Source organism: Orycteropus afer, unplaced genomic scaffold (assembly GCF_000298275.1).
Source record: "Orycteropus afer afer isolate SDZICR_OR568_19922 unplaced genomic scaffold, OryAfe1.0 scaffold00433, whole genome shotgun sequence".
Classification (NCBI taxonomy): Eukaryota; Metazoa; Chordata; class Mammalia; order Tubulidentata; family Orycteropodidae; genus Orycteropus; species Orycteropus afer.
The window spans coordinates 213,840-231,559 of record NW_006922020.1 but is presented as its reverse complement, the minus strand read 5'-3'; the positions used below and the strand labels follow the sequence as shown (position 1 = coordinate 231,559).

Genomic DNA, 17,720 nt, shown 5'->3' with positions numbered 1-17,720 from the left:
GCACACAAAGATCATTAATTCATTTATCTAAAAGCTGTTTATGGATGTCTACCACACCCCAGGCACTGGAATAGGTGCTGGGTATGTAGCAGTAAACAGCACAGATTAAAAACCCCTTGTGGATTTTATCTACTTATGGAGGACAATAAAATCTCTAAAAGGAATAATAATTTTAGATGGTAGTGAGTGCTATGAAGGATATATAAACAAGGGGGATGAGATGGAGTAAGTGGGGGAGGCCATTGTAGACAAGGTGGTCGGAGAAACATTAACCATACTTATTACCAGAAAGATGAGAATAAGAGCAGCCAAAGAAAGAATAGGGGGAGGGTGGGGAAGAAAAAGGAGTCCCTGAGTGATACAAAAAAGAGCTCTGGTGGCATAGTGCCTAAGGCATTTGACTGCTAACCAGAAGGTTGGTGGTTCAAACCCACCAGCCACTCCATGGAAAGAAGGTTGGGCAATCTACTTCTGTAAAGATTTACCACCTCAGAAACCCAATGGGGGTTGCTATGAGTCGGAACTGACTCCATGGCAGTGGGTTTGGTTTTGGTTTGGGTGGTACAAAAAGTCAACATGCTTGGCTGCTAACCAAAAAGCTGGTGGTTTGAGTCTACCCAGAGGCCTGGGGGAAAAAAAAAAAGACCTGGGGATCCACTTGCAAAAAACCAGCCATTGAAAACTGTATGGAGCACAGTTCTACACACACACGTGGCGTTACTAGGAGTCGGTATTGACTCGAGGCCAACTGGTTTAGAGTATTCATAAACACAAAGAGGCCTTAACATACTCCAGAGTGGAACAAGGGCCAGGGTAGCTAAAATAAGTAAGCAGTGGGGAGGAGAGTATAAGATGAGTTTGCAAAGTTAGGCAGGGACTAGGTCACCCAGGGTCTTGTGATGCATGGCAGGACTTTGGTATAAAGTCAGTCACAGAAGGATGTTACATAGGGAAATAAAACACGAGAGCTTCAGGGGAGGCAGGCAGGCCAGCAGGAGGCAGCCGCCTCTAACTAGGTGGTGTGATGTGGAGACGGAGAGGAGCAGAGGGAATTGAGACAGTTTGTGGGCAGAACTGTCAGCACTTGCTGAGGGTCTGGAAGGAAGGGATGATATGGGGAAGGGAGGAATGTAGGGTGACAGCAGGTATTGAATTTGAGGATCTGGGATATGCCATTTACTGAGATAGAAAAGACTTTGGGAAGAAGGGGGCAAACGCTCCATTTGCAACCTGACAAGTGTGACTTGTCTGTTAGAATTGAGTCTGAACATATATTTCAGTGTTTCTCCCCCTTGAGCACTATACACCCACTGAGCCCTTCATTTGAGTAACACTGCATTATAAGTTCAATGCTGTCACTTTTCTCTGATGCAATCATAAATATGAGTGTTAACAAGGACACTGAAATGAAGTGGTCCAGCCACTGTTATAGATTCTGCAGCCAGACTTCCTGGACTCGAATCCCAGCTCTGTGCCTAAATAAGTGCATGACTTTGGACAAACTTATTTGACTTCTCTGGGTATCTGTTTCCTCAGTTGTAAAATGGGAATAATGGTGTTCCTACCCCATAGATTTTGGTAGGATAATACAATTTAATACATGCACAAGCACTTGGACCAGTGCCTAGCACATTGTACATGATAAAGCCATCAAGTCAATTCCGAACCATAGCGACCCTATAGGACAGAGTAGAACTGCCTCATAGGGTTTCCAAGGCTGTAAATCTTTACAGAAGCTGACTGCCACATCTTTCTCCCAGCAGTAGGTTCGAACCGCTAACCTTTCAATTAGCAGCTGAGCACTTTAACCACTGTGCCACCAGGGCTCCTGTACATGGTATAAAAATATTCTATATGATTTTCTTATAAGGTGGTATTGAATATGCTTAACTGCTTTAGATTATCATTTAATTTAAAAATACAACCTTAAGGAATTGTCTTGGAGAATGGGGGGGCTCTCAGGAATAAGTTCTTTGACTCCAGTTCTCAGAACTAGAGGGATTTTTTATGTATTTATCTTACTGTGAATTTGCAGTTTGATCTCTTGTCTGTGTTGCCCCTACTTCTCAGCCACCAGCCACCCTCCCCTTCCCCTCCCTGTCAAGCAGTCCTGGTGCCCCTGACATCTGACCCAAATCTCACCTTCTCTCCTTTTAGCCCTGATGGCCCTGGAGCCCCAACTTTTCCCTGAAAAACAACCAAGTCAGGGTCAAGGCAGTCCCCCAATTCCCATCCCTCCACTATTCCATGGGTTTCATTGTCCACTCAGAAAGAGAAAGGTAAGCTCAGAGTTATGAATCCCATGGGTAGCAGGACAGTTACTTCCAGTATGCAAATGGACCCTCAGGTTCTAACAGGGAGTTCCAGGGCAAGTAGTCGAGCGAGCAAGCGAGCAAGCGTAGAGCAGGGATGAGGGAGGGGCCTGCTCGCAGGCCTGAGACATCTGCTTCCTGGTTTCCCCTCTGGCCCCTTCCCTGAGATTTAGGGCCCAAAGAGTTAGGGAAGCTACCAGCATGACAAGGATGGTTGGGCTGGGAAGAAGCAGTCACTCACCGGAAGGCCAGGCAAGCCAAAGCCAGGGGCACTCACAACGCCTGTGACCCCTGTAGAGGGCCTGAGATGCTGTGCCTCCACACCTAAGCTGCAAGATAAGCAGGACTCCCCCTAGGCATGGAAGAGATGGGGATCAGAACGTTCCCCAGTAGCTGGAGGAGACCAGCAAGGGGCTGGGGTTCCCTCACCTTCTCTCCTTTAATGCCTTGGATGCCAGGGTCTCCCTGCAAGGAGGAAAGGTTTGTGAGCTGAGACTGGGTACCCCAAGCTTCTTGGCCATATATAAGGATAGCAACATCACCCACCACAAACCCTTCAAACACCCAGGGGTTTCCGGCCGGAACCCCAAAGATAGGGCTCATCAACCCATATGATATAGATAGGGAAATGGGGCCAGGGCTGAGCTTCGCCAGTAGAAATTCCCCATACATACCCGATCACCTTTTTGCCCAACAGTTCTGAAGCCCTCCTGAAAGAGAAGGTCCGTGAGGGTATGGGGTGGGGAGTCCAGGCCAGGACCCCTGCCCCAGACCTGCCCACTTCTTACCCCAAACCCAAACCAATAACCACTCCCAGGTAGAGGGCAAAGGTTCACTCACAATAAGGACTGGTTCCAACCCAGCTTGCCCAAAAGGCATCCTAGAGCCTCCTCAAGAAGTCTGGTAGGTTGCTATGGAGACCTGGAATGGCCCTCTAGCCCAGTCCTAAGCACTATGGTTCAGCCCCTTTTTCTTCCCCACATTTAAGAACTCGGACACTCTGCTCATAATCTCTCTATGGTCAAGAGAAGTACCCAGCTTCTCTGTCTTCTCTATGATCATGCTCCTTCTTCCTCTCTATGATCATGCCCCCATTTTTTTTTTTTTTTTTTGTCAGGGTCCCTCAATTGCCACAATAGCACTTACCCTGGCTGGTGCAGGATCACCTGGTTCCCCCTTGGGCCCTGGCTTTCCAGGGAGCCCCACAAAGTTCTGAAACCCATCAGGTAGTGTTGGGCACACTTCACAGGGGTCACCCTAAGAGGAAGACAAGGCCATGACAGGCCAAGGCTGAGACCTTGGGGAAGGAAGGGGCCCTATGCCCATCCCAGCTCTAGACACAGGTGGACCAGTGCCCTAACCTCAACATCAAAGTGAACAGCAAGACCAATGGAGGGATTTTCTGTTCAACTCATTCATTCAACTTATGTTTCCTAGACATAACAAAACTACATCTTCACAACAAGCCATAATGGTTTATCATGCTCCACTGTACAGATGGAGAAACCTGGACTAAGAAAGAGGCTAACTGACCTGCCCACATTCATAAATAATGTATGTGGCAGAACCCAGGGTTTGAGCTCAGCTATCTATTTCCCAGCCATGCTCTTTATTTAGCAGTCACAGGTATTTACCCCAGGGACAAAGGGGGGTGGAGGAGGGAACTGCCCTGAGGATGGTCCAGCACCCCTGGGCCCAGGTCCCTTGATGCTTACTGTCACCTTCAGGAAAGGGCTCCCACTCCCACCGCAACCTGGGGCAACCAGACCTGGGACTCACCTTCTCTCCCTTCAGGCCTGGTATCCCTGGTTTCCCCTGTTGAAGATGAAGCAATGAGCATTAGTGCCAGGGCTGAGGAACATTGATGTGTCAAGAGAGGGCCCGAGGCCCCAACCCCTCCTCCCTCCAGAAGCCTTGACAGAGCTGACCTGGGCATGGTGAGCAGTGACCCCCCTCCCCCACTGGTCTGGGGTCACTCACAGGTTTCCCACCAGGACCGTCCTTTCCTGGAGTTCCAGAGCTGCCCTGTGGTCAGAAGGAAAAGTTAAAGGGAGATACTGGTGGCCAACATGACTTCAGCCCATTCACCCCTTCCACAGCATCCTACCCCCTCCCCAGCAGGGCAATCTCTGCCAAATCTCCCATCTCCACTGGATCCATTGGGTCAACAAATGCTGCCTGTTGCCTCTTCTTTTCCAGGTCTGACACAAAACCTTCTAGTTGCAAAGGAAGGGAGAAAATGAGGTATTGTGTATTCCTACCCTTGTGTAGCAGGTTAAGTTGTGACCTCCAAAGTTGTGACCATAGCAAACAGACAGACATTCCCAAGGCTTTCTGCTCAAGGCATAAGGCCTTAAAATGAGTTTGGACCCTCAAGTTAAGATCATTCTGGTCATTACTAGCCTAGGTTTGCCTATCCTCGTGCCTGGAGCCCCAGGCCAAGGCTCCCACCTCAGCAAGTCCTCAGTTAGGAGCACAGGCTACCATGAAGGACCTGGCTAAGAAGAGCCCAAACTCCATCAGCAAATGCCTGGCCCTTTCCCCAAGACACACCTGCTGCCCAGCTGCCCCATGTGCAAGGGCTTCTGCCTGTGTTTACCTTGTCTCCCTTAGGGCCTGGCGGGCCACCTGGATCCCCCTGAAGACAGAAACAGGGTCAGGTATTGGCTTCCCAGGGGCCTCTCACTGCAGTGAAGCCTACCCTGACCCCTTCCCTCAACCAGGACCCCCAGGACAGAGCCTTATCTCCCCCACCCACAGGCCAGGGAAGAAGAGGGGTCTCTGAGGAAAGGATAACAGGTAGGGCACAGGTGTACTCACTGGGGTCCCAGGCAGTCCTATCCCAGGGGGCCCAGGGAGCCCAGGAGGTCCAGGCTCTCCTGCCAGCCCCTCAGGCCCAACAAAGCCAGGGTCTCCCTAGCACAGACATAAAGTGGGAGTAAGAGAGCTGCTGCCTTGGCGCCACCATTCACTCTCCACCTCACAGACACCCCAACTCACCTTCTGCCCTTTGGGCCCAATGACACAGATCTCTCCTGGCCGGCCCTGTAGGAGAAGGGGTGTGTAAGAACAGTCAAGGCTTAGCACCTTCCTGGGGCAGCAGTCACTGCCGGGACAGGTGAATGCCCCCTCAATGGCCCTCCCCAAAGCCAGACCCCATCCCCAGTGCCCCAAGGTCACTTAATGTCAACCTCTGGGTATCAGAGGTCAGAGGCCTCTAGGCTGGAGTCAGGAAGCCTAGGTTCAGGGTCTTTTCTACTCTTTTTTTCCTCTAGCCCTCCCCTCCCTGGGCTATATGCTAGCATCAAGATTCCAAGCTCCCATGTTGGGGCTTATAGTAGGGAAGGGTCCCCAGCACCGTACATCTCGGCCTGGCTTCCCCGGCAAGCCCTTGATGCCTCCGTCTCCCTTCTCGCCTTTCTGCCCCTGGGGAAGAAAGAGGCAAAAGGATTGGGATTAAGGGAAGAGGCTGGACGGACTAGGGTAGCTCCACCTGGGGGCAGGCCAGCTGCCTTCTAGACCACTGGTCTCTGCTTCTTTGAGGATGAGTGGCTTCAGTCACCATGAGAGGACAGACCACAGGAAGAACTTCCAAACCAGCCAGGGTACTCATTTGGGGAACCTATGGCATTCTCTCTGGGTCTGGGTGGATATTGGACAAGGCAAGAGGACAGGGAGGCACGGGGATTCTGTCAACTTTGTTCCCACTGATCCCATTCTCTAGTCTCAGAAAATCAGAACCCAGGTCTCCCAGGAAGATTTTAGGCACCCCCTCCTTATGGCTTTGGCCCCCAGGACTCCCCGATATCCAACCCTCCAAATCCAGGCCTACTACCTTCTGGCCTGTTGAGCCTGGGAGTCCTGAAGGTCCCTGACATGAGGAGAAGGACACAAAAAGCAGAGGTGAGGAAAGGAGGGTGAGGTTTGGCCTCAGGACCCTGCCACCCCGGCCCCATCCCTGGTCCCACACTCACCAAGCCTCCTGACTCCCCCTTCTCTCCCTTCGGGCCTTCTGCACACTGAGCAGGGAGACAGGTATTGAGAGGCATCCAGGGCACAGCCCCAACCCCAGGGCCTGACCCCATACTGGCCCTGAAGCAGGCGTCATCTCCAGGTCTTACCTGAAGTGGGGCATCCGGGGAGATCCTAACACAGTCATTGCCCTGGGAGGAGGGAACAGGGGATCAGAGAAGAGGTGGGCCTCTAGGGGGAGTCATCCTAGACGTGTTTTAAGAAGGATCACCACCAGTTGCCGACAAGTAAGTCCAACTTATGGTAACTCCTTGTGTCAGAGTAGAGCTGTGCGCTACAGGGTTTACCCTGGCTAATTTTTCAGAAGGAGATTGCCAGGCCTTTCCTCCAAGGTGCCTCTGTGTGGACTCCAACCTCCAATGTTTCGGTTAGCAGCCAAACACATTAACCATCTGAAGACTTTGAGGGACTTTGAGGATAGGCCCAAGAATCCCACATCCCAGGTGTCCCTGAAAAATAGAGACTTCTACACACTAACCCCTAGAGAGATCCAGGCCCTCATCTTGCTTTGGGGCCAGGAGGCAGGCTTCCAGCTAGGGGTGGTAGCTCATCATCCCACTCCCCCCACCCCCAGGCACCACAGGGAAAAGTCCTCTAGCGGGCACAGCTGCAGCACTTACCTGAGCTCCCTTCTCTCCCTTGGGGCCTGAGGGACCAGGCAGGCCCCGTTCACCTTTCCCTCCCTGTGGGTGAGACCAGAATGGGGGCTAGGACCAAAGGGAGCAATGGGACCCTCAGAGAACCCCCCTGCCCCTACTTTTGCCCCATCTCTTCTACCCACCCCAAAACACATAGGCATGTATATGTGCACACATGGGCAGTCCCCAGCCCCCACCGCACCCACTATACACACAGCATATAGATTCCATATGCCTTCCTACACATGCCCTCCTATGGCTGTATTTGACAAATATACAGTCTCATGGAGAGGGTACCTCTTTCCCCATCCCTATCCCCAAGCACATAGCTCAAATGCTACCATACGCAGGACCATGTGCACACGTATGTGTGGACATACATGTGAGGCAGCAGAAGCCCATGATTGAGTGTCAGCCTGCCTGTGTTCATGTCCTGCCTCCACTACTTGCTAGTGTGTGTGACTTTGGGCAAGTCTCATCCCCTCTCTAAGCCTCCGTTTTCTCATCAGGAAAATGAGGATCACGCCAGCACCTAGCTTGTGGGGGTCGTGATGGGGACAAGATGTGACACCACAACTCAACTCAGAGCCTGGCACACAGTGAGGTGGCCCCATAATTACATGATACACTCACAAGCTCGGCCTACTTCTGCACATGTGCAGCCTGCCACCTCACTCACAAGCCCGGCAACCCCGTCAGGCCCACAGGAGCACGGGTTCACCCTCTCCTGCCCTGTGGGCCACACACATGCCAAGGTGCTCGTGCAAACAGTGGCCCAGAGATGCATGTGGCCATACCCACACACAACCACTCTGACACATTCAGTCACACACATTGTCATAGCTGGGCCTCAGTTTCCTCTGCAGTAAAACAATAGTACTCATCCCCCAGGGTGTGTAAAGAAGATTCAGGAAGGTAATAGCTACACCTGTGTGGCCCAGAGCCTGGTCACAGTTGGGCCTCAGAAAAGGGCAGTTCTTAACATCCTTTTACACACACAACCCTCTGCTCTCTCCAACACACTCACACATAACCACCCCACACACAGCCATACAGGCTCAGGTCAACACACTGTCACAGGATCACTTGCTCCAGGGAGGGCTTGGGACATCAAAGAGGGCACAAGTGTCCTCCTCTCTGCCTAAGACTCACCTTGGCACCAGAGGGACCAAGCGTGACCTGAGAGGACAGAGGAGAGAGCATTTTATATCTCAGGGAGGGAGAAAAAAAAACAAGGACCCTGAGAAGGCAAGCAATTTAGCCAGCATCACACAGCATGGTAGCAGGACTAACAGCCTCAACCCAGCCCCTGCTCTGCCTCCTAGGCCAACCAGAACACTGGCTTTATTTCTCAAGGCTGTCAACTTGCAGAGCAATCTTATATACCTCCTTTAACCTTCCTGGCTTTGGCTCTGCTCCCCGTTACTCAGAAAACATGGCTATCCAGCTGCTGTGGTAACCACTGTACGTCTGGGGATCAGCAGCCTTACCAGATTTAGAGGGGGACTGGATGGAAAGAGGGGCAGGCAGCAGAGAGGGTTCCTGATATCCCCCATGGTCAGGGGGCTCAGAGCTGAAGAAAGCTGGGGGTGTGGCCTGCGTGGGCCCACACGGCGTGCCAACTCAGAATGTCAGGCTGTAGGAAAGCAGTGACTCACTCTGCCTACGGAAGAGGTACAGTTGGGTACCAGCTGGGCTGGCCATTGTGGACCCCCAGAGGAAGGCTGGGCCAGAGCCAGCTGGATGGGGGAGAGGAGGGGAGTATGCTCAGGCTTGGAGCAAACATGTGATTTTAGAGACAGTGTGAATTGTGGAACCCAGAGCCAACCCTTCCCCTTCTCTAGGCCCCCAAGATGACGCATGAAGACTTTCTAAGCAGAGCAGGCCTAATCCTTGTGGGAGCAGGAAGCTGGGGTCAGCAACTTAGATCTTGACCCTGCTCAGCCACCACCCACCGCCACTCCACCCTGAGTCCCGATACATAACCCAGATCACAGAGCATGAGGCCTCCTCTCCTGCAGCCCTGACTTGGCAGGGCTGGGGGTGAGGGTCAAGCCCAGCTCTAAGAGGGACCCGCAGGAGGGGGTGTGAAAATGCACAAAGACCCCCTTGTCCTCAACTAGGAAGGTGCCACCCAACCTGCACTATACCTACTCCCAGCCTTGCCTGCCCAGTGCCCAAGCCCCACCCAGCCACCCTGCACAGCCTCCATTCACTCACATTGCTCTCCTGAGCGCCATGGACACAGGGTGGGCACTGAAAGGGAAGAGTAATGCTGGAAGGGCAATTGTGAGGCCCCAGGAACAACCCTCCCTGTCTTCATGCCCCCCAAGCCCACAGAACATCCCATGTGCTCTGAATCTAAGGCAAACAGGAAGGCAGGAATCCCTGCCGCTAATTACCATCAACTTGGACCCAGAGCCATTTTTCAGATGAGGAAACAGAAACCAGATGGGACCCAGAAGCCAGGGTTCTTGTGCTGGAGGCCTAGGCTCTCCCCAGAATGCCTGCGGCCGTTTGCTGCCAACTCAGCAGCGGTGTCCAGGGCTACGCCCCCTCCAAGAAGAGGCAGCAAGCGGACCAGGCCCAGCATCAGGCTTCCACAGAAGCCTGGGAGCTGTGCAGCCATCCTGCCACCCCCATGCTCAGGTTCCAGTCCCCCAGAGTCTTGTCGAAAATGTTCAGGCTGGCACCTCCTCAACCAAGCCCTTTCTGCCAGTCCACATGGGGGCTTACCTCACCAGCTGCTGTCTCCTGATGGGCCTGGGAAGAGGGAGGGCATGGGAATGGGCAGGAAATTCAGAGTCAAGCACTGCTTCTAACACCCCTACCCAGAACCACTAGGGGGTGAGTGCCCTGGATAGTGCCAGGGTGCTGTGTTTAACCTGCACGCATTCATCCTTCTTTCTCAGAGCTGGTAGCTACGTATCCCAAGCTCTCCCCAGGCGTACAGGGAAGTGGCAGTATCTATCCAAGGGGCTTATAGAGGGCAGAGGGGCAGAGCAAGGGCTCCTCCCCTGCTCTACCTTTGTTCTCCTTTCTGCCTTCTGGCTGATTCTTCCCGACAGCTGGGCATCCACCTAGGCAGAGAGAGCAGAGGGAAGCCCTTGAAGGGGAAATTTCTAGGGCCCATGATGAAAAGGGGCACCCAGAGATTAGGCACCCCAGATACCCCCTCAGCCTGACACCAGGTACCTCCAAGGACATTAAAGTTCTGCTCAAGCTCCAGGGGCCTCCCTCACAAGCCCCTGTCCCTCTTCTTTACCCGCCTTCCTCTTCCCCCAACCCACGTGATGTCGGAGAAAACAAGACCATGAATCAATGGGATCCTGTGTTCCTGAAGCCAGACTGGGCATGATGCCCAGGTGGGCAGGGAGATTGGATTTCCCTGCCACCCCCAAAGAGCATGGGCATGGGCAGCAGGGCAGCTGGCCATGGTGCTGGGCATACAACCAGCCTGGCACTGGTCAGCGCTGGGCCCAGGGGAGTGAACAGGCCCTGGGGGGAACAGTACAGATTGGCCTCTGACCTTAGGTCATGGAGGAACTGCTTTGGGGTACAGGTCTGTTCCTGCCCTTACCAGATAGGTCTGGGGTGACAGAGCTAGGCAGGCATAACGCTCAATGCCACTATGTAGGCAGGCACAGGGTCACCCAGTAGGCTGTCTCCCAGCCTCCCTGAATCCTATAGGGATGGTATGCAAATAGGCGGGGGGCTCCCTTTGCCCTTCCATCCACGGCACATGCCAACTGACCCTGGTGGCAGGGCTCAGTCAGATCAGAGGAGGGTACTCACTTATGCTTGCCTGTGCCCATGTCTGCTGGCCACGCCCACCCACCTTGCTGTTTTGAGGCTCCTCCAAGCAGAAGCAGCGGGTGTAGACCTTGCCCTCCGTCTGCGGATTGATTTCAATGAGCTCATTGCTCTGGGTGTCCCGGCGGGCCTTGGAAGTCTCTGGAGAGCACTATCCAGTGTGGGAGAGGAAGTGGGTCAGTACAGAGAGCAGACAGCCCCTCACTCACTCATGCTAAGATCATAGCCATCTCTCCCTGGCCCCCCATCTCCAGCACACCATGGCCCTGGGCGGTGCGCCCCAGTCGTGCTGGGGTCAGACCACTCACCCCTCCTGGTGAGATCTCACAGCAGCCCTCCTCCAGCACGAGCTCTGGGTCACAGTAGATGTGTGCCTGCTGAAGATCAAACTGCAGGGAACACACAAGAGAGTTTCTTTCCATTTTATCAAATAGCTCTGTGCCCAGGGTCTCAGTGAAGCACAGAGATGACATCGCCCTAGGGTTTGACTTTAGGAGATTTCCAGTCTGGCCTGGGAGACAATAAAAAAATAAAACTGTCCTGGAACCTGGGTGGTGCAAATGGTCTGTGATTGGCTCCTAACCCAAAGGTTGGTGGTCTGAACCCACCCGGCAGCCAGTGGAAGAAAGGCCTGGCAAACTGCTTCTGTAAAGATGACAGCCAAGAAAAGCCTATGGAGTGAGCTCAGTTCTCCTCTGTAACACACGGGGTCACCATGAGTCAGGGGCTGATTTGACAGCAGTTATTAAGATAGCTTGGGACAGTTCAGTTAAAACAAAAATGCAGCAATTACCAAAGGCAGAAAGAAACTGCAGTGCAGGAAAGAGGAATAAAACATACAACTGTTCATTTTAACTTAGGGCAACAGGAAGGAGAAAGAGGTTCTTTTCAAGGTGGACAATGAAGGGATGTAAGGAGGCTTCGCCAGTATGGAGGTGATAACATAGGTAAAGGCATGGAGCTGTGAAAGTGCTAGGTGAGCTGGATGAATAGGGTGGATTGACCAGAGCAGAGCTGCATGGAGAGGTGTAAGGAAGATGTTGCTGTAGACATTTATAGAGACTAGATCAGGAAGGGCCTTGGATGCCAGCATAATACATTTAGGCTGCATCTGCAGGGCAAGGGGAGCCACAGAGGATTTGGATCAGAAATGGGTTCTGGGGAGCTCACTCAGACTCCCAGAAGGTAGGAACAAAGGTCAGGGGACAACATAATACTCACCAAGACGGGCTTGCCCTGCTCAGCATCCAGGCCCAGAAATACATGGCCCACAGGCCGCATGGGTTGCCGGGGCCCCAGAGGCTGGGAGGAGGCCGAGGTGCAGTCTACATGCACAGAGGCCACACGTTCAGCCACACTCAGCACTAGCTTGTGCCAGTGCAGGTCGAAGAGCTGGGGCACTGGGAAGATACAGGACACAAAGTCTCCATCTTGGCCCCGGGCTCGGAGCTCCAGGCTCTGCTCTTGGCTGTTGACTTCCAGAGAAATCTACATGGAATTGGGAAAGGGGATAAGACAGAGAATCAGAACTCCTAAGCCATAGCACAGCAAAGGCAAGAGTCCTCAAGCTCATTTCACTGGAGAGGAAACTGAGATCCAAAAAGGCTGGGGTCACAGAGCAGTAGACACTGAAAGAATGGCACAGTTACTGGGAGTGGCCACGAGGGCAGACACTGGGCTGGAGTGGGGAGGTCCCAGCAATCACAAGCTGGGACGGAGGTTGGGCTGGGCTCGTACTGGCTGATGCCTCTAGAGGCAATGGGGATGAGGGTTGGGTGGCGCTCGGTGGGCTCACCTGTGGGTACCCATCTCCATCAGTTACTTGAAACAAGTACCACGTGCTCTGGTGGGTGTGCTTCTTCAGCAACAGTGTCAGCACCAAGGCAAACTCATCCGGGAGGCCCTGAGGGAACACTCGCCTAGGGGTGAAGCAGGGAGGATGCACTGAGGCTCAGCTGAGGCCCAACTAGTGCCCACCTGGGTCTTCCAGTCTAGTGAGACACATGCAGGTGCACATGTGCTGACACATACACACATACATTCCTTTATTCCACACACACGTGTTGAGTGCTGTGTGCCAGACATGAGCTTAGCCTTTGGGGACACAGTGGTGAAAAGACAGAAAAGGTGCGACCCACATGAAGCCTTCAGTCTGATGACAGAGACATATCATAAGACTCCCCAGAATGACTATTTCATGACCATTGTGGTATGGGGTCCAGGGGCTCTGGAGAGGGTGATGGGTCAGTGTTGGCGGAAGTTCTCTGGAGGAAGTGATGTTTTAGCTGAGTCATTTGGTCTTTCCATCACTCTCTTAAAGAGTAAATGAGGGAAAGGTGAGCTTTCCCGGAAGAGGAAATAGCCAGGTAAGCTCTCCTGCGGGCAGAGAGGCTGCAAATAGTGGGGAAGGTTCAGCGTGACTGAAACAGCAAGGAAGAAAGGGAATATTCTGGACACTGAAGCTGAAAAGTTTCTCAAGGGCCAGACCACCCAGGCATTTGTGGGACTTCAGACTTCACACACACATGGGCACACACACATGCATAAACATAAACCCAGACACACACACACATGCACATATGTACACACTCCAATACACATGACTCTTGCTAGGTGTCCACCCCCACCTTGGGGTTGTCACAAGTCTCAGAGGATGCAGACCTCCCCATTCACTGCTAGCAAGAGAAAGGGGAAGGAAAGAGGATGGATCTGCCAGCAATCCCCTTCTGCCCACCAAGCCTCAGGACCGGCGCCAGGTTGACATGCAACAAGGGGAGGGAGGAAATGACCCACAGCAGGGCTCCTGGGCTTAGACTCCACATCCAAAGTCGCTGGGAAGTATATACTGGTACTGATTCCCAGTGGTCAAGCTGGGTCTTTACCTTATGGGCTGGGTCAATGGGGCTGCCCCCAGCCTTAGGATGAGAGGCCCCTTGGGGTTGCGGATCTTCTTGATGGCGGACGTCTTCATGAGGTTGAGTCGGCGGATGAGGTTGAAGCCTTCGGGGAGACACCAGATGGAGAGATCAGCTGGATAGGTGAGGAGGGCCACAGGCCACTCCAAAACACAGGGTGGATTAGAGACAGCGGCATGAGGCAGGCACTTACCTGTCACGTTGGATGATAAGTCACTGCTGTGTTCCAATTTGAGTCCTTCTTGCTGTGAAGGTGGGCACTGCTCACCTGGAAGAGAATTTTCAGGGGGGCATCAGGTGGGCTCAGGCTGAGGTACTGCATAGCCAGATTCTTAAGGAACCTGAGAGGAGCAAGGTTATAGTCCCCATTCTGGACCTTCAGCCAAGCCCTGCCTTGGGGCTATTCACACCACTTGTTTTCTGACCCTGGCTACTAGGGGAGCCAGAAGGACCCCCATCATAGTGACAGAAAGACTGAGACCCATAGACTAAGCCTGGCCTGAAGCCACCAGGTGAGTCTACAGCAGAGCGGGACCAGCACTCTGGGAACCCCAATGCCCCAAGAATCCAAGTCAGGGGCCAGGCAACCAAGAGAATGATAGAGCTCTGGGAAGCCCTGCTGTTGCTGTTAGGTGCCATTGAGTCGTCTCCAACTCATAGCGACCCTATGTACAACACAACGAAACACTGCCAGTCAGGTACCATGGAGAGCTATTATATACTTGTGCTCCTTTCATGAACACACACCCAGGGAGGGGGCAGAGGAGCACTTCAAGAGCAAGAAAACATCAGGTTCATGTGCAGTTGTATTATAAGTCACATGTGCATGTCTGCACATGTGTAAGTTACAGATGCCTGTGCCACCAGGAATGCATATGAAGTTGGTACATGTGTTCACGGTAGTGGGTGGTGCTCAACTTCCCACATCCAAAGCAGATAAGCATGACAGACATAAGCCTGAACCACCAGAGAGACTTTTCACCTGGATAGCTATTTTGTGAACCAGAGAGAAGAGACTGGGGATCTCAGGGAACCACAAGCTCAAAGGAACCACCAGGGCCCTGAGGTGCCTCCTGACAGCACACATTAAGGGGATAAGGACTCCTACAGAATGTGATAGTTTAACACAGGGCTCTAAGGCCCTGAAAGGACAGGTGGGCAGCCATGAACCTGCCTCCTCCCTGGGGCGAATGAACGGAAGTGTGTGTGGGGGGGGTGGTTTTACAGTAGGAGGGATAGAGGCTAGAACCACAAAGGCCTTCCCGTCAATGTCGGGTAGTTGGGACAAGACAAAGAAGATCGCTGCCGGAAGCTGGTAACTGGACTCTTTGGCTAGCCTGGCAGGAAGAAGGAACCCTGGGTTCCTGGGCTCAGTGACCTCACTGGAGTCCCCCACCCCCTGATCTGGCCAGAAAGACCATCACTGTCTTTAGCATCAGCAGCAGCAACGGGTGACTCACCCCTTGGCCATGGGCCCAGATTCCTTACAGATGTTGAAATTCTCTGCCCCAGCCCCCCAGGGGACCTAGTGAGGGAGCGGAGAAGAAAGCATACACACACACACACATGCAGACACACATACGTGCACACGTACATGCAGCACACACACCTGCAGGCCATCACATGCACCCTGGGGGCACACTCCCTCTCATCTGCCCTCTGGCTTCCCTGCCTCCTTGGGCTGGATTTGGGTTATAGGAGTTCTGTTCTTATTTGGCTAGACGGCTGAACTACTGAGCCACCCAGAGGGCACCCAGCAGGGCTGGGCAAGGTGCCTAGTCAACTTCCCCTGGCTCTGGGCCCAGGAAAGCTGCACCCTCTTTCCCATCCTGAGTCTGCTGGGCCCGGGGGTGGGCCTTTTATCTGAGATTCAGGGCCAGCCATGGAGGAGGAGGAGGAGCCTGTGGTCTGGATTTCCATGGATTCTTCACCATGAAAAGGACTGAAGGGGCCTGGACTTCATTTGAGATGCAACTTCCTTCTGCAGGGAGAGCTCATTCCCACTCCACTGGTTCTGCTAGCACTCTGTGCATAGGCTGGGTATACATATTGGGGTGGGGGTGAGGGCTGTTCTCCCACTCACAGAGACACGGGGATACATACCGATGCACAGAGAGACAATGAGATGCATGCAAGGAGACACTCAGAGACACAGAGACACACACAGACAGAAACACAGACATACTCTAGCTTACCCTTATACAGGGAGCTCTGGTAGCATAGTGGCTAAGGCACTTGACTGCTAACCAGAAGGCTGGCGGTTCAAACCCACCAGCCACTCCTCGGAAGGAAGGTTGGGCATTCCTACTTCCGTAGTGATACTGCCTCGGAAACCCAAGGAGGGGTCGCTATGAGTCAGGGCCGACTCAATGGCAAACAACAACAACAACAACCCTTATACAAGCTGCATCTTCCAACACTCCAGGCCACCCTGAGCCCAGCCCAACCCCCAGACTCTCCCACAAATGGCCACATGACCCAAAGGCAGGGTCATGTAAGTGCTCAGGACCCCGGGACCTCTGGAAAGCCAGTCACAGGCCTATAGCACCCTGACTTTCCTGTGTCATCTCACCTGTATGTGTCCCATAGCTGCAGGAGGCCCAGAGACTGAGCAGCCACAGGCTAGGAGCCCAAGATGCCCACATCCTGATCCAGAAAGGTTGGCTGCAGCCACAGCACCTGAAAAACAGAGGCTGGGAGATGGATTCCTGGGCTCACGCAGCACAACTCCACACATGGGCGAGAAGCAGCCAGTGCATGGGGTCCAGGCACTGGGATTGGGTGGCAGGAAGTCTAGCCAGGCGTCAGTCCCTGTCAGGGGCCCAACAACAGCCCTTGGGCTAGGATTTGGGTAGGGGTGATATTCAAAATATTTAACCACTGGTATGGCACAGACACAGACCAGCCAGAACAGACTGCTGGCCGGAGCATTGACACAGGGTCCAGGCAGCACCCTGCTGTGCCAGGGATAGTTGCTAGATGGTGAGGAGGTTTAGAGGATCCAGGAAGGTCAGAGCAGTTGGAATAGTAAGGCGGGCTTGAGGCTGAGACTGTTTACCAAGACATTTGGAAGTATTTCAGTATTTTAACAACCTGTGCATTTTACTGGTATACACAGCCTGGTACCTGGCCAGCTGCACCCAGTTCAGCCCAGGCAGCCCTGCCAGGCACCAACAAGGTCAGGGGCCACTGACTGAGCAACTCTGCTGGCAGGCCTCAGAGGGTTGTGTGGGGGCCAGGGAAGCTTCTCCATAGGTACAGTGGGCAGGAGAGCAGGTCACCAGGGCTCAGGACCTCATTGCCAACCCCTCCTGCTGATAGATGCTCGTCTTTTAGTTTTATTAAACTCTGATGGATGGGCTCAGATAAATCAATGCAGGCTCAGCAAGTGCCCAACAGAGCCATACATCATCCAGCCTCTCCTGGGGCAGGCAACTCAACATGAACACACAGAGCCATGCACGTGTCCACAAGACACACACACAGACACATACATGCTAATGTGTGCATGTGGGCATGCTCCAACACATAGAGATGCATGTACACAAACATAGATGAGCACATCAGTGTGCACATACACACATGCACACAGCCAGCCTATGTCCACCCCGTCTGTAGGCCTTCCTGTTGGGAAGATCTTGTGCAAGTCTGACCTCATTCCTTCCAGCTGTGATGGAATCCTATTTCCCCTCCCTCAGTCCTGGATAGGGTATGGGACCCCCGCATTCCAATATATTCGTAAACAGGACTCCAGTGCCCTCATTTCTGGGGAAGAACTGGGCCCCCCACACTACTCACTCCCCATTCTAGCACTGTGCACGTCCCATCTCTCAAACCCTATACTGGCCTCCCAGTCCTACCAGCCAATGGAAGGGCTGCCAGCTGTGGAAGGCATGTGGAGGCGCGAACATGGATGTGCTTCTGTCCCCTTCTGACACACAATTTCTGGCCTCCACTCCCCAGGTCCCAACTAGGATTGGTGGCTACAGGAATCGGAGAAGAGAAGTCTC

The 17,720-nt window shown here is 53.2% G+C and overlaps 1 protein-coding gene across 1 annotated transcript in view; it reads right to left on the bottom strand.

The window, feature by feature from the left end:
* Window positions 1-16,355, bottom strand: part of COL16A1 (collagen type XVI alpha 1 chain) — a 52,387-nt gene extending 36,032 nt beyond the window's left edge. Inside the window, exons 1-25 of the mRNA XM_007954124.1 lie at window positions 16,283-16,355; window positions 13,904-13,978; window positions 13,678-13,795; window positions 12,591-12,714; window positions 12,017-12,283; window positions 11,104-11,184; window positions 10,821-10,946; window positions 10,009-10,062; window positions 9,719-9,745; window positions 9,203-9,238; window positions 8,135-8,161; window positions 6,965-7,027; window positions 6,434-6,475; window positions 6,287-6,331; window positions 6,148-6,183; window positions 5,676-5,738; window positions 5,313-5,357; window positions 5,133-5,228; window positions 4,912-4,950; window positions 4,293-4,337; window positions 4,092-4,127; window positions 3,459-3,569; window positions 2,742-2,777; window positions 2,554-2,664; window positions 2,143-2,187 (exon numbers count right to left, since the gene is read on the bottom strand). Of these exons, the coding sequence (XP_007952315.1) occupies window positions 2,143-2,187; window positions 2,554-2,664; window positions 2,742-2,777; window positions 3,459-3,569; window positions 4,092-4,127; window positions 4,293-4,337; window positions 4,912-4,950; window positions 5,133-5,228; window positions 5,313-5,357; window positions 5,676-5,738; window positions 6,148-6,183; window positions 6,287-6,331; window positions 6,434-6,475; window positions 6,965-7,027; window positions 8,135-8,161; window positions 9,203-9,238; window positions 9,719-9,745; window positions 10,009-10,062; window positions 10,821-10,946; window positions 11,104-11,184; window positions 12,017-12,283; window positions 12,591-12,714; window positions 13,678-13,795; window positions 13,904-13,978; window positions 16,283-16,355 (1,821 nt within the window). The remainder of the gene's footprint in view (window positions 1-2,142; window positions 2,188-2,553; window positions 2,665-2,741; window positions 2,778-3,458; window positions 3,570-4,091; window positions 4,128-4,292; window positions 4,338-4,911; window positions 4,951-5,132; window positions 5,229-5,312; window positions 5,358-5,675; window positions 5,739-6,147; window positions 6,184-6,286; window positions 6,332-6,433; window positions 6,476-6,964; window positions 7,028-8,134; window positions 8,162-9,202; window positions 9,239-9,718; window positions 9,746-10,008; window positions 10,063-10,820; window positions 10,947-11,103; window positions 11,185-12,016; window positions 12,284-12,590; window positions 12,715-13,677; window positions 13,796-13,903; window positions 13,979-16,282) is intronic.
* Between the last annotated feature and the right edge of the window lie 1,365 nt (window positions 16,356-17,720).